The sequence below is a fragment of the Ailuropoda melanoleuca genome, chromosome 12, assembly GCF_002007445.2.
Source record: "Ailuropoda melanoleuca isolate Jingjing chromosome 12, ASM200744v2, whole genome shotgun sequence".
In the NCBI taxonomy this organism is placed as follows: Eukaryota; Metazoa; Chordata; class Mammalia; order Carnivora; family Ursidae; genus Ailuropoda; species Ailuropoda melanoleuca.
This window is the reverse complement of record NC_048229.1, coordinates 77,920,747-77,935,970: the sequence shown is the minus strand read 5'-3', so window position 1 is coordinate 77,935,970 and position 15,224 is coordinate 77,920,747. Positions and strand designations below refer to the sequence as shown.

The 15,224-nt window shown below is 53.4% G+C and overlaps 1 protein-coding gene across 5 annotated transcripts; it reads left to right on the top strand.

Moving 5' to 3' along the window:
• Positions 1 to 3,497: 3,497 nt before the first annotated feature.
• Positions 3,498 to 13,545, top strand: CIBAR2 (CBY1 interacting BAR domain containing 2). 5 transcript variants are annotated; one of them, XM_019803989.2, is made up of 9 exons: positions 3,498 to 3,661; positions 4,687 to 4,921; positions 6,589 to 6,657; positions 6,732 to 6,833; positions 6,950 to 7,045; positions 7,719 to 7,823; positions 10,452 to 10,565; positions 12,320 to 12,421; positions 13,231 to 13,545. In XM_019803989.2, the coding sequence occupies exons 1-9, from the start codon at positions 3,642 to 3,644 to the stop codon at positions 13,342 to 13,344; spliced, it is 957 nt and encodes a 318-aa protein (XP_019659548.1). In that variant the 5' UTR covers positions 3,498 to 3,641; the 3' UTR covers positions 13,345 to 13,545. The 5 variants fall into 5 exon arrangements, with proteins under 5 accessions (XP_019659548.1, XP_034495593.1, XP_034495590.1 ...); XM_034639702.1 differs by having other exon boundaries at positions 4,672 to 4,921; positions 6,950 to 6,955; XM_034639699.1 differs by having other exon boundaries at positions 4,672 to 4,921.
• Positions 13,546 to 15,224: the final 1,679 nt, after the last annotated feature.

The window sequence follows — 15,224 nt, the reverse complement described above, 5'->3', positions numbered from 1 at the left end:
AAGTGTGCAACCTGATGTTCCAGGAAACATCAATGACCCCAAATGGAACAATCTCCAAAACAAGTGGCTCGGAGTCCACAAAAATATCTGAGTCTGGCCCGCTAAAGACAGCAGGTAAGCCTGGATCAGATCCTGGAGCAGGAGAAAATGACGTTTGCTTATCGACTAAAACGACATTATTAGGACAAGTATGAATTCTGAACAAAGTCGGTAGATGAGATAACAGAATAAAATATGTGTTAGTTTCCTGATTTCGCCATTTGTCCTGTGGCTGCGTAAAGGCCTGTCCTGCTCTTAGGAAACACCCATGAAGTGTCTGGGTAAAGGGGCATCGGGTCTGCAGCCTGCCCTCAGAGAAAAACATTCACGCACAGAAAGAGAGAGAATGGTGAGACAGACTCAGTAAAATGTTCCCAGTTGGGGAATTTGGGTGAAAGCGTTCTTGCATTATTTCTGTACAACTGAAATGATTTCAAAATAAAAAGTTACAAAATAGAAAAGTCAGTATCTTGAAAGCAAACAAGGTTGAGGAGCAATTCCCAATTTAAGGAGACCAAGTAGACTCAGGCAGGAGTTGCAACCCCTCCCGCATCAGCAGGAAAGCCAGCTCTCAGGGACATGTGTGGGACCGTAGGGGACACGGGAATTTCGAAAGCAGGTATTGCATCCGGGTTAATTTCCTGGGTGTGACAGTCCCATGAGGGCTCGTAGGAGAATGTCCTTGCTCTTTGTAGGTGCACGCTGGGGTCTGGGCAAAGGGTGAGGATGTCCGCATCCCTTGCGGGGTCTGGCAGAAATATTTACAGGAAAGAGAGAGTCCACGGGCTCTACACCTGCCAGTTCCAGAGGTGGTGTTCAATGTTTCTCAAGGACTCAGGGCAGCCCACCCCTGAGAAGGGGTGTCCGGTGGAGCAAGGCAGCGGGAGACGGCAGGAGGGGGCCTCTGCAGCCCCGCCCTTCCCTGTCCCCCAGCTGTTCTCTCTCTGGCCGCAAGAGGTCTCCATGTGGCCCTATGTGAAGGGGTTTTCATTTTTCAAAGTTCCTTAAAGTTTCTAAGGAACTTCTAAGGGTAATTAAAACATCACCCTTTTTCTCCGACACCCCCTCCCCCGCTCCTTCTGCCATCCGTGTTAGGTGGGGTTTTCTGGGCTGTGCTTCCTGCGCTGGGTTTCCATGTCCCTGGCTACGCGGCCCGCGCTCTGGAAGTCCCCATGAGGGGGTCTCTGCTGCCCTCCTGTGGCCATTGCTGACAACACAGAGGCCCCTCCTGGAGGGCAGAAGCCTGCAGAGCTTCACAGAGTCTCCTCGTCCTACAAGTCCTTCAAGAGCTGCAGTGTCCAGAGAAACGGAACCAGGCCCTCAGAGAGATGAGGGGCTTATTCTAAGGAGATGGCTCGTGGCATTGTGGGGACTGGCAAGTCCAAAATCCATCGAGCAGGTGTTGGCCTGGATGCTGCTGGCAGGGGACATGGCTGAGGAAGGGCACTGGATTTAGTGACAGTGAGGAATGGAAAGGCATGAGGGAGTGAAGGGAACTGCGAGGGAGGAAAGGCCACTTGTCTGCAAAGTTTCACAAGGCGGGGAGTAGAAGAGAGGAGGGATGGGAGTGTCAGTTGGGGAACATTTCTCCATAAGGACGAAAGGCTTGCTCACGTTGAAGCTGGCAGGAAGGAGAGTGGAGGGACAGGGACACAGAGTGGGGACGCTTGTTTGACCAGGGACCGGATCCAGAACCCGTCGTGGGCACCTCTCAATATGGAGGAGACTCTCTTTCAGGCTTGCTCCGGGGGGGATTCATCAACCAAAGGGATAATCAAAATATAGGGTGCAGGTGTGAAGTCAGAGGACCCAGAGAAACCAGCCCCTGTGCCGAGAGGGGCTGATGACATGAGAACACAGTGGCACTGCGGGGAAGGAGGGGCGTGTGCCAGTGTCCTGGGGCCACGATACCAAACAGGTATTAACATGACAGAGGCTTATCCTACAGCCTGGAGGCCAGAAGTCCAAAATCAAGGTGTGGGCAGGGCTGAGCTCCCTCTGAGGGCTCCAGGGGAAGATCCTTCATGCCTCTCCCAGCTCCTGGTGTTGCTGGCCGTCCTTGGCCCGTGGCCACCTCCCTCCAGTCTCAGACCCTGTGTCAGATGTCCCTCTCCCTGGGTCTCTGCTTTCTCTTCTTATAAGGACACCGATCGTTGGACTAGAGCCCATCCTACTCCAGCATGACTCATCTCAGCTACTTCTATCTGCAAAGACCCCCTTTCCAAATAAGGTCACTTCTAGAGGTTCTAGGAGGACATTTGGGGGAAGACTCATAGCAGCCCCCAAGAGTGAAGGGGGCCAAGAACGTGAGAGAGATGGGACCAGGTGTGCTGCATAGGGCAGGGGCACAGGAGACCCTGCCTGCCCAGCGTCCTGCAGGGAAGAGCCTCATGATTATGGAGCTGCCACACAGAAGGACGCTGAGTCATATTTAGGCACTGCCCCGGGCCTGAAGGGCACACAGGGCACAGAAGAGTGTAGGGAGCCAGCAGGCAGCAGCACAGCGTGGCGGGGCGCCCAGGACCAGCCACAGGGGAGCCATCACTACCCTGGGCCAATGCGCACGGAACTGCGGTGGGTGTCTTGCCCTGCCCTGTCCCCCTACCCTCACACCAGAGACTTCTTTCTCTTAATGAGGACAAGGCAAAGAGATATTGTCAGGATCCCATTTTACAGGGAAAGTGACTTGGCCAAGGTCACACAGCAGGGCTGGGGTTTGGGATTTAAACTTATTTAGCTGACTCTGAAAACCTGCAGACGTACCAAATGAATAGACTCGTCCGGGGAGTCCCGCCGCAGCAACAGTTGCCAACGTTCTGCTGTGTGTTTGGTCCACACCTGCCCCTCTTCCCACCCCATCTCTTACAGTGTTCCTACCTTCATACTTCTTTAGGTAAAATGTAGACACAGTGAAAATACACAGTGCACACTTAGTAAAATGTGTTGTACTTTAGTACAATTTCATCATGTGGTCTTGGATTTTCTGTGTCTTTACTTTCTTAGTTTTCTAACAATAAGCAAGAACCGTTTTTATAAATAAGGGGAAAAATAATAAGATGATGTTTGAAATGTTAAAGAAGTCCCTTTGGGCTGGGGTTCTGACCCCTCCATTCAGCTACAAGGCTTCAGGACCCCCCCCCCCCCATTGACTCTGTGCTTTCCCATACTGCCCTTCCTGAGTAACCAGGTATCCTAGGACCCTGCCGGCTGCTCCCAGGCTTTTGGGGAAGGCTCGGCGGCAGCCCCTCATGGCCGAGCCCCAAGCAAGTTGTCCTAAATTCTATATCTGTCGCATCCTAGGGAACCCCCACACTGCCTGGTTTCGCAGAACTTCCACCTTCAAACGAAGGGTAGGGGGCTCTCTGGGACCCCTTCCCCCAGCCAATGCAAGGCTGGCCTGGGGAGAGGTTGCCAGGCAACCAGCTGGGGCTCCTCCCAGGGTGGCTGTGGGTGGCCACGTTGCCTGGCAACCAGGTGGCAGCGTCCCTTGAGCCCAGACCACACAGCTGCGCCCAGCCCTGCCAGAGTCTCCCTAGCCTGTGGGATCCCTGGGGCCTTGTCCTTATTCCCCTAGCCTAAGACAGCTGGTGCCTCCGGTCACAATGAGCATTGTTCTCTCCAGGTGAGTGGCCCTGTGCTGGCCTTGGCTGGGAGGGAAGGGGAAGCAAGGTTTGGGGGCCTGATGCACCAAGAGAGATGGGCACAGCCAGGCCTGCTGGGGACAGGTGGTAGTAAAGGGTGCTCTCCCTCCCACACCACCCCACCTCCAGGTCAAGGGAAGCCCAGGGAAGCTTCCTGAATCTGACCTCTGCTTCTCCAGCATTATTGCCCACAGCTCTGGGGTAGCCAAATTCACAGGATCCATACCCTTTTTTGCCTCATTCAGCTCCACCTGGAAAACCTCTCTTGGAACCTCCAAGCCGACCAGACACCAAGACCCTCTGGCATGGTCCTGGGCCAGATCTGCCTCCGGCCAGATCCTATCAATGCTGTCTTGCAGCTTGCCTGCCCCTTACCCATTTGTTTTGGCGACTGGTTCCTCTGAGCGTCGCAAACTCGAGGGTGCCTCTGAACCCCTCGATGTGTTTCTTTAAAAATGCAGCCCTTATTAATAATAACAGGGAAATCGTGTGTACCCTGAGGCGAGGGCATATGGGAGCTCTCTGTATTTTCCACTTAGTTTTTCTGTAAACCTAAAACTGGCCCCCAATAAAGTTTATTAATTTTTTTAAAAACCTTCAGGATTCGGAGAGGGGAGAGAATTTCAACAGCTGGGCGGGGGGAACGGGGAGACAGAATGAGGGGATTTTGGAGGGAAGGGGCCATTGCAGCTAGGGATGGCTGGAATACAGAAAACTCCGCCAGGAAGATCAAAACCCCAGGAAGGGTCCCAGGGAGGGTAAGACTGGATTTGGAGCCAAACTAGCCTTTGCATTCCTGCCAGTCATTTGACCAGCCTTGTGACCCTGCTGGTTTCCCAAATCTGCCTTGACAGAACCGTGAGCATTATCAGGGGAAGGGGAGCAGACACCTAGCAGGGTGCTCGACAGCTAGGTGGGGGGTGATGCATGGGTGACCCCTATGTCGCTGTCCTGACCTGCCTGGGTGTCATGGCCTAGAATAGCTTCTCAGTCCCCTCCTCCCCAGGGACAGCCAGGTGAGGGTGATGGAGAATACCGTGACCAATGCCGAGAAGTACTTTGGCCAGTTCTGCTCGCTCCTGGCCGCCTACACCCGCAAGACAGCTCGGCTGCGGGACAAGGCTGACCAGCTTGTCAAACAGCTCACCGACTTCGCCAACACCGAGAACCCGGAGATGCGGGCCACCATGAGGAACTTCGCTGAGGACCTGGCCAAGGTGCAGGATTACCGACAGGCTGAGGTAGGGGGGTCGCCCAGGAGGACTCCAGTCCCCTGGCTGGGGTCGGGTCCAAGGGTGGAAGCCACAACACGGGGACCACAGCTAAAGAGCATGTCTCTGCCAAAGGCATCCCTGAAGGGTGGACATACACCACTCCATCCCCAGGGCCATGCCGCCCTTTATGGGACTGAAAGCCTGAAAGCTTTGCAGTGTTAGGCAAAGGCCAGATAAGGCAGGGGCCCCAGGAACCAGGCATAAGGACTACAACTGTGGGCAGGAGGCATTTTCCAGGGCCCAGGACCCGGAGCAATCCTGGCGGATGAGGGCGAGGAGGCAGTAGGGTGTTAGGGAGAGGACTAAAAATAAACGTCACCTGCCAGCCCAGGAAAGCACTCTGTGTGACTGTTGACAAGATCCAACCAGCTTTTCTTTTGAAGAAGCACAAAACAAGACACACTGTGGGCAATGCATAGGTGACAGCAGCCAGAAACCTCATTCCCCGACGCAGTGGGGCAGAAACACCCCTACGCACACTGCCTCAGGACAGGGGACCAGACGACACCGTTTGTCCCACGGGACTTCCGAATTCCACCTGGTGGCTGGTTGGCTGCCTGTGTCAGCAAAATGCCTCTCTCCCAAGGAAAAGTAAAACTTCTCCTATCTCTGTGAACAGCAGGTCTTCAGAGCTTGGAGCCAGGCCCCAGAGCCAACTCCCTGGAGACCTGTCAGTCCTTGATGTTGACGTTTCAAAGAGATGCCTGCCATTCCCAGCTTGTAAACCATCAAGAATCTTATTTAGCTTTTAAAGCGTTTACATAAGTCCCAAAGGGACAGAGAAAGGGATTTACAATTGCAGGTTTCCTAAAGAAAATGCTGTAAGGAAAGCAACGGGGAAAGTCCCTTTTCCTTTGACTCCTGGGAAAATTATTATTATTTAAGATTTGGGTTTACCCAGCAGGGTCATAAGCCTTGACATGGAAAAGGAAGGGGCTTGGTGGGGATTCCAGATCCCCTGGCCCATCTGGGAAGCCAAAATTTCAGGGGATCCCCCCTGCCACTGGTCCTCAAGGCATCAGCCTCACCTGCAAACTTGTTAGAAATGCAGATTCTTGGGCCACACTGAGGACCTGCTGATTCAGAACCCCTGGGGGTGGTGGCCAGCAATCAGGATTTTCAGGGGCCCAGGGGAAGGATTGGGGGCTCCTACGTCTGGCACTTAGGCACCGACTCCGGGGTGTGAGGCATCCCCCTCACAGGCCCTATGTCCTCAGGAGATGCAGAGCGTGCTCAGCTCAGTCAGCTCTGGATCCCAGGCTATTTCGTGTTCCAAGTGAGTCCCTCTAGTCCCCGCAGTGAGGTTGTAAGGCAGTCTGGAGAACTGGAATCTCAGCGGCTCCCAAAAAACAGTCATGACACCCTCAGTGGGCATAGTCATTATACCCATTTTACAGGTGAGGAAACAAGGCTCGGGAGGTGAAATGTATTGCCTGAGCCTTCGGAAGGCAGAGCCCTGAGTGCAGGCCGGTGCTCACAACTCTAAGGGGTGAGGGAGGGTGTCTCGTGCTTCCACAGCCCCCCACAGGCTCCTGTCACGCAGCACTCTCTAAACGCAGTGGGACGCCCCACAGGCTCCGCGCACCTCTCTGTTTCTGCCTGCTCTGACTCTCTGCGTATCTGTGCTCCCCCAGGTCGAGAGGCTGGAGACCAAGGTCGTCAGCCCCCTGAAACTCTACGGGGTGCACATCAAGCAGACACGGGTGAGCAGGGGACACTGCCTGACGGGGTCTGGCCTGCCCGCACACCTAGGAAACAGCCCTTCTCTTTCCTCTAGGCCGAGATCAAGAAATTCAAGCAAGTCCAGAAGAATGAGATCAAACAACTGGAAAAGCTGGAGAAATTGAGGCAGAAGTCCCCTTCGGATAGGCGAATGATCGTATCCTTCCCTGGAGGTTGGGCCTGAGGCTGCCGGGCCGGGGTGGCCATTTCTCACAGGGGTCCTGTGGGTCGGGGCTGCTGGTTAGCCTGGCTCCTTAACAGCACCTTTCTCAGTCCCAGGTGAGTGCCCCAGGTCTGTCTGGGAAGGCAGGATCCCGTGCAGGGGTGAACGACCTCGCAAAACAGCCCGGTGAACTTTTACCTGGGCAGGTGTGTGCACAGCCTTGTGCTCAGGATGCCAGTCGAAGGTTCAGGGCAAGCAGTGGGCTGGGGGCCAGGAGACCTGGGTTCTGTCTCCTCATTAACACTGTTCAGTAAGCCAGCCACTGTTCAGTAAGCCACCCCCTCCGTGCCCCCACCTCCTTGTCAGGGCTATCACTGAATGCTCACTGGATAGACGGGGAAATTGAGACCAGGCAAACCTGGAACTCCACTCTGAGGGTGTCTGACTAAAATCCAGGTTCTTCGTGTGCCTGGCAAGGAGTTGGGTCAAATGAATTACTTAATTACCTAAAAACGTTCCACATGCAGGAATTAATTATTGAAAGTGGAGCACCTGTTATATACCCAGCAGGTGCCCACTGTTTAATTCCAACAACACCCCTGCAAAGCAGGTGTTACTACTGTCCCCTGTTTACAGGCAAAGAAACTGAGGCTCAGAGAGGTTTAGTGACTTGCCTAGGGTCACGCGGCTAGGAAGCAGGTCTATCCAAGCAGCGCCTGGCCCTTTCACCATGGTGCTACTTGGCCTTTCCTTCGACAACCCAATTTGCAAGAGATGTCCATAAGGCAAGAGAGATGACCCAAGGGAAGAACGGAAAATGACCCAGAATAGTGTCTAAAAGCCAGAACCACCCCATGACACGTCTCCCTCTGGAGCCAGGCAGAGACCAGTGTGCAGAGGGCCTCAGTGGATGCCAGCCGTACCACCCACCAGCTGGAGGAGATGATCGACACCTTCCAGAAGCAGAAGCTGAAGGACCTACAGGTAGGCGTAGTCGGCCCTGTGTTAGAAGTGCTCTGGCCTCACATATGTTTTTGTACACGCATGTGTGTCCGTGTGAACCTGAACACATCTGTGTGAGTGCGTGCATGTGTGTGCATAGTGTGTGTGAGCACGTATGTGTGTGAGCATGTGTGTACACCTGTTTGCCCAGACAGCTCTCAGAGCCTGGGCTCCCAGGACAGTGCATCTTGGCCTAATCCTGGCTGCAGCGGGGAGGCTCTGCCTCTGAGCACCAAGGCCCAGCTCCCCACCAGGAGAATTTGGCAGAGTTTGTCCCCCCAAGCCCCCATCCTTTCCACACAAGGACCCACGGATTTGCTCTGACTTCCTCCTCCTTTCTTTGCTCTTCATTGAGCAAGCCATGGTTAGGTCAGCAGGGGGGCCCAGGTGCTTCCTCCTTCCACACCCCCACACCCCATGGTGCAACCCAGAATCCTGGGCCCAGAGCCCCAGCTGGTCACAGAGATCCCTGCAGCCACTCTTGACAGCCCCCTCCCTCCAAGTTGCCGCCCCAGGGATCTCATAAAAGGCGGCTCCAATTTGTCACTCCTGGGTTAAATGCCCTCCCATGACTTCCCGTATTCTAAGGATAAAGGCAGTATCCTCCCCAAGCCTCTGGAAGCCCCAGCCCAGCCTTATCTTGGACGCATCAATCCACGCTCAAGTGCACCGAACCCCAACATACCTCAATGCCTTTGCACAGGATGTGCCCGCTGCCAAGAAGGCTTTGCCCTCACTCTGCATCAAGTTAACACCTTCTCATCTTCAGGGAAACTCACCTGGACCCCTAGCCCAGTCCAGCCCTGATGTTAATTCATTGCTCTGCTCCCTCTGGGGGCAGTTATCTCAGGGGAGATGAATTAATGGTGTCTTTAATTCACTCATCAATCCAACAAATGTTGAATACACACCTACAATGTGCCAGGCACTGTGCCTGGTGCTGGGACACCACAGCCAGAAAAGCAAGGCCCCTGTCCTCATGGAGTTGACACCTTGGGGAGACCCATGACGCATGCCAATCAATACAGAGTGAAAAGTGTGGGGGCACCTTGCTGTTTCACACCTGCCCCCCACACGCATGTCACTGCCATGGGCATGCACACATGGGGCACGAAGGGGTGCCTGTCTGCCGTGTCCTCTGCTGGGTCCCTGCACTGGGTCCAGGGCCTGGCACTTCACAGTACTCAGTCAATATTTGGGAAATAAATGCACAAGGAGAAAACCTGTGGTGATAAGTGCTCACGCATCTATGCTGCAGGCAGGACCGAAGACTACCAGCAGGCCAATATTAAGCACTTGAGGTTTATGGGGCCTGAAAGCAGGGCTCTGCGGGATGCCAGCAAGAGTTTGGGACGAGATTCTTGGCCTCCACAGTTAGGGGCCAACAGGTGCATGCAGTTTAAAATAGGCATCCTTTAAACTTTGGGGATTAGGTTTGTAAGAGGCACTTATGCAAGCCATCCCCGAGGGAGCCCTCCCAGTTCTGAAAGAGCAAAAACTCAGAACTGCAGATAATGATAGGTGTAGGTCCTATTTCTAATTAAGTGATCATATTTACAAAAGAGCTCTCTGGCTCCTGTGAAAGCATGGAAGTGATGCTTTCTTAGAGGGGTTCGCATAGCTGAGCGTGCAGCAGGAATCTCCTGGAGGGCTGCTTAAAATTTAGATCCCCCAGCGATGGGTCCACCCCAGAGTCCCATTCTGTGGGGCTGGGTGGGACTGGAGAATGTGCATTTCTGAAAAACTCCAGGTAGGGCTGGGGCTGATTTGGGGAGCCAGAAAGAACAGCTGCGCTAACTGAATCTCACAGGGCTTTGTAAACTGGAACTACCCTTGACCCTGTTGTGCAGACGAAGACGCTGGGGCTCAGAGAGGATCAGTCATCCTCTTGGGCCACGTGCCACCGAGCGGCAGGGGAAGGCCTGGGCCCTGCCTCTTGATCTGCAGAGGTGACCACCAGGCCAGCCTCCCAGGGGCAGCAGGGAAGGGGCAAGGAAGCAGGTGTTCCCATCACAGTCTTGGCCCCTCTTCCCTCTCCTCTCCTGCGCTGGCTTGGGCACTTCCCCTGAGCCTGCCTCCCCCGCCAGGGACTTCCAATGTTTGTGTGAAGCGGGGTTTTTCCAAACTGCAAGCTCCTCCCCCACACCAAGCCTGTGTCCTGTGGGGACCCAAAGCAAAATGGGAGTCTCTGCGAAGGACCGGCTGGCAGCAGGGGCCCTCACTGGGGCCGGGAATGCAGGAGGAGCCTGTAAGAGCTTGCGGAGCTGAGCAGAACCATCTGATCATGAAAAGCCAAGACTATGTTTTGACGAGCTGGCTCATCAGGTTGTGAGGCCTCTCCCGGAAGATCCACTCACAGCCCACAGGTGACAGAGGCCAGAGGTTTTGGCTACAAGAAACAAGCCCTCTGCCTTTCCAGAACAATTCATGTGCAAGGCAGCTTTTGAAGGGGAATGTATTGTCTGTTCAAACAAAATCAGAAGTAACACAGGCCTATGACCTGTCCCCATAGGAACAGCTAACACCCCCCCATTTGTCCACATTCACGATGACCCCAGGACTCCCCTTGTGACAGTGTTGTTTATGTGATTTGGGCTTCTCTCCCCATAGAAAATTTTTTCAGACTTTGTCACCATCGAGATGGTCTTCCATGCCAAAGCAGTGGAGGTCTATTCCAGCGCCTTCCAGATCCTGGAGAGCTACGACCTGGAGAGAGATCTGGAGGTATTCCCTGCAAATGCCCCATTTTCTACTTGACGGTGTGGGGCTCAGTTTGATTTTAGGTATCTTCATAGAAGCCATTTTTATTGGCAACATTTCACAATTGTTATGATTTTGAAGACTCATTCCAAAGAATTCTTTTAAACATCCGCCCCTGGCAGCCAAAAGTAGAGGTGGGGGGATTTTCCCAAGTCTGTCTTTCAACGTGTTCAGCATCACTTGGGTGTTTAAAAACAACAGGTGAGCCAACACTGACAAAAAGCACCCCAGGCCAATGCTGGCTGTTTGGAGGCAGACAAAGTGCTATCATCCCCACCTGATCTGATGACTATCAGGCAGGAGCTGATGTATCTACGACACACTGCTCCAAACCCTGTGCCCTCAAACAGCTATCGCCCGCTGTGATTATCTTCTGTGGTTCTGGGGTTGGTGGGCTCAGCGGGATGCTCTTACATGGGTCCTTCCTGGGTTTTCAGTCGGCTGGTATCTGTGGCGGGAGTCATGTTAAAGGCGCCCTCCCCCGGATCTGATAGATGATGGCTGTTATCTGGGTACAGGACAGGCCTCTTGGTTTGCACCGTTTGCTGCAAAACGAAAATGTGGGCCCTTCGTTCAATGATTATTAAGAATTTCAAGAGAGTGACAGCAGAGCACTGGACCAAACACAGGGCACTTCCGAGCTCAGGGGCCCTGGGGCACTTACTGCAGGAGCTGGACACCCACACAGCCCCACCTGCCTGGGTCCACAGGGGTCTGCAGCCCGAATGCTGGCCTCCCTGAGGCCTCTCCAGCTGGCGTGGGCTTCCTCATAGCATGACAGCTGGTCTAAAGCGAGCATCCTGGGGTGCCTGGGTGGCTCAGTGGGTTAGATGTCTGATTCTTGGTTTTAGCTCAGGTCAGGATCTCAGGGTTGTGAGATGGACACCCACATCCGGCTCTGTACTGGGCATGGTGCCTGCTTCAGATTCTCTCTCTCCCTCTGCCCGTCCCTGACCTTAAAAAAAATTTTTTTTAAATAAAAAAGAAAGCCTGCATCCCGTGACAGGGGCAGGTAGAAAATGTATCACCTTTTATAACCTAAACTTAGAGGTAACTTAGTGTTGCTTCTGCCACAATCTATGCCTTAGAAGTGAGTCCGTCATGAAGGACATATTCAAGGGGAGGAGAATTATATTTCAGCTTCTGATGGGCAAAGTGTCAAAGAATTTGTGGGTAAGCTTTAAAACCACCACACGAGGTTAAATGCAGACCAATAGGCTCTGGTGTGTTCACTCATCTCTACAATATTCTTTTTTTTTAAATATTTTATTTTTATTTGAGAGAGAGGGAGAGAGATTGAGAGAACGAGTGGGGGGAGGGGCAGAGGGAGAAGGAGACTCCACACTGAGCAGGATATGGGGCTCCATCCCAGGGATCATGACCTGAGCTGAAGGCAGTTGCTTCACCGACTGACCCACCCAGGTGCCCCACTCATCTCTACAACATTCTTTCAGGGCCAAGAGCAATCTCTAATTTTCCCGTGTGACTATGGGTGCGTTGCTTGGCCTCTCTGGGCCCGTTTGCCCATCTATAACATGGGATGATAATGCCCACTTACCGGGCTACTGTAGATTACCTAGAGAAACACACAGGAAGCTCCCAGACAGGGCCTTGTCCGGGTGGGGGTTCTGGTAATACCAGCTGTGCATCAACTCCCCTGACCACCACTTTCTTCATTTCCTGATTAGCAATAACCCATCCTGGTCTCTCCTGGGCAGGATTTTAGAGCCCAGATGAATGGGGTTTATGGACATTACGATGCTCGGCCACTCAAGGATACCATGCCTTCCCCAGCTGTCCCGTGGGCTCTCACTGGCCAGGTGAGCACTGGGGGTAGGAGTGTGACTCCTGCGATGAGGGAGAGGTCATCTGAGGACAGGGATTTGCATCAGGTCCTGAGGAGGAGACACTGCCTGGGGAGTGTGGAGATCTGCCCCAGGGTCTGACCTGGACTGGCCTGGAAGTGAAATCAGTAACACAGGGAACCAGCACAGGGTAGCCACGACGTGTCCTGAGTGCACCCTAGAGGCATCCTGAAGTGTGTCCACTTGAGAAGCAACGGCTCTCTGGACAGGTCACTCCTGTTTCCCAGCCCTTGGGCCCATAGGTTTCAGAAGTCCGAATTTCTCAGATTTTCGGTACATAGTCATACGGTACATAGACTCCAAGTTCTCCGACAAGCTCAGCAAAGCACATTTCTATTTCTGCAGGAATAGTGCTCTGAGTGCTCAACCAAGTAAGACAAAGATCTAAGCAGCCTCATGCCTATCAGGGAAGGTTTAGTCACTCAGTGAGTGGGGGGCCCGGGGGAGCCTTGCCCCACAGTGGAGGGGACAGGCTTCCTGAATAATTCTCTCTAAAGGCAGTGAAGCAAGTACGGCCCCCAGCTAGACCACCCGGGTCCAAAACCACTGCTCCCAAGATGTGTGGCCTCAGGAAAGTGCTTTAACCTTTCTGTGCCTCAGATCCCTCCCCTGTAAAGTACGGCTAATAACAGGACCCCCCTGGTAGGGTTGTGGTGACTACTACGTGAACAAATCTACAGGAAGCTCTTAGAAAGTGCTCGATACTTGTTGCTGCCCTTAAAATTACTGATGCCGTTGCTGTGGTGATGACTGGTATCGTGCAGAACGCTCAGACCACCATACAGAACCAGAGGAGAGACGAGGAGAGCACGGAGCACTCTGCTGAGGAGGACCCTGTGGAGGACCTCAGGGGACAGGGGCAGGCACCCCAGCCATAGGATGGAGCTCCCCAGCCAGAAAGATCACCCTGGATGCTCAGGGCTGGGGGCTCTGCTCTCCCTCCCCTCCCCCGCCACCGGGTGAGTCTTGTATCCTCTGAGCCTCTATTCCCTCGTCTGCACAACAGGGACAATCTTGCTCACCCCACAGGTCACTCTGAGGATCCATGGGCTTAGCATGGTGCCTAATACACCAGAGGTGCTCAATAAACACGAGGTGCATCTTAACCTGAATCGTGCTGGGTCTCATTTGCCACCTTATGACCTGGGGACTCAGGTGTTAAAACCCTTGCTAATGCTGAGAACAGGGTGGGTTCGTCTCCCAGGGATGCTGTAAGAAAGCACCGCAAACAGGTGCTTTACTCTCTCACAGCTCTGGCGATCTGACATCTGAGATCAAGATGTGGGCAGGGTGGGCTGCTGCTGAGGCCATGAGGGAGAACGTGCTCCAGGCCTCTCCCCCAGCCTTGGTGCAAGCTGGCCATCTTTGGCATCCCTTGGCTTAGAGACGTGGCACTTGGATCTCTGTCTTCATCTTCACATGGCATTCTCCCTGTGTGTGTGTCCAAATTCCCTCTTTTTATAAAGACACCAGTCTTATTGGAGTAGTAGACCCAGTGTGACCTCATCCTAACTAAGTATATCTACAAAGACTCTATTTCCAAATAAGGCCACATTGTGAGGCCCTGGAACTTATGATTTCAACACAGGAATTTTGGGGGGAAATGAGTCACCCCTAACACATGGCCATGACATGTGGGGATAATCTTGGGACCAGGGACACATCACACAAGTCTAGGAAGGTGAAAGATTGACGAAGGTGAAGGAAGGGGGTGAGTACCATGATTTTCTTCTCAACTAAGTGGGAAACACAAAACCTTCATGGGATCATTGCAGGATTAACATCCTCACCACAGTGAAAAGTTTATTACCCCAAATCCAGCTCCACGGCACTTCCTCCAGGAAGACCACCCTGATTCTAGCAGGGAGAACACCATTCCAAAAATAACTGAAACATTCTATATTTTCTATATGACAGATAATTTGTAAAACAACATATAGATTGTACCTTACATGTAGTCATGTTTTATACTATATATTGTATCTCAGTTTTATATGCATATGTATGTGCACACACACACACACACACACACACACACACGCAAATGTACCTCTTCTTCAATTTCAGCTGTGTCCCAACCCCACGGACAGTTTCTAAAGAAAAATGGCCTTGCTTATTCACCTGGTAGGCCTGGAGCCCGATAGCTCCTGGCACACAGTAGGTGCTCGTCCCTTCCTGCTCTGACCCCAGTGCACCCAACAGACCAATGGTTCCTAATTTCAGGGTTGGACTCAGCCAGAGCCTTCCTCGCCGCCATCTCTGTGGATGGTCACTTGGGAAGTGGCAGAAAAATTCAGAGCTTCTCTCTTCTGGGACCCCGGAGGCACACGCAGAGGTGGGGTGGGCAGGTGTGGAAGGAGCATGACTTTGGGGCCTCTCGCCACCATTGTATTTGGATGGTCCTCCTCCCTGTGAAGGTTCCTCCTCTTCTCCCGTCCTCACTGAAGGCAAGCTCAGCCACTGCTTGCCAGAGCAATTTGTACAGGTGTCTGCGGGGGAGAGAGAATGCACTGACAGCACGTCCAGCCGGAAGGACCCACCTGGTCAGCGGGAGCCTTGTCCGGGCACAGGAAGACAGGAGCTGTTGCTTCGGGGGAGCGGGGCTTTGGGGGAGCAGGCGCATTTCTGGCACTGTGGTGACTGGGCCCCGAAGCCCATTGCAGACACTGCTCAGACGGCTCAAGGGGACCCCCTACCCAGGGCCGTGCAGAAGCTTTACGTGGCGCGCTTCGTAACTTAGCCGTGGAGGGGAAAGGCT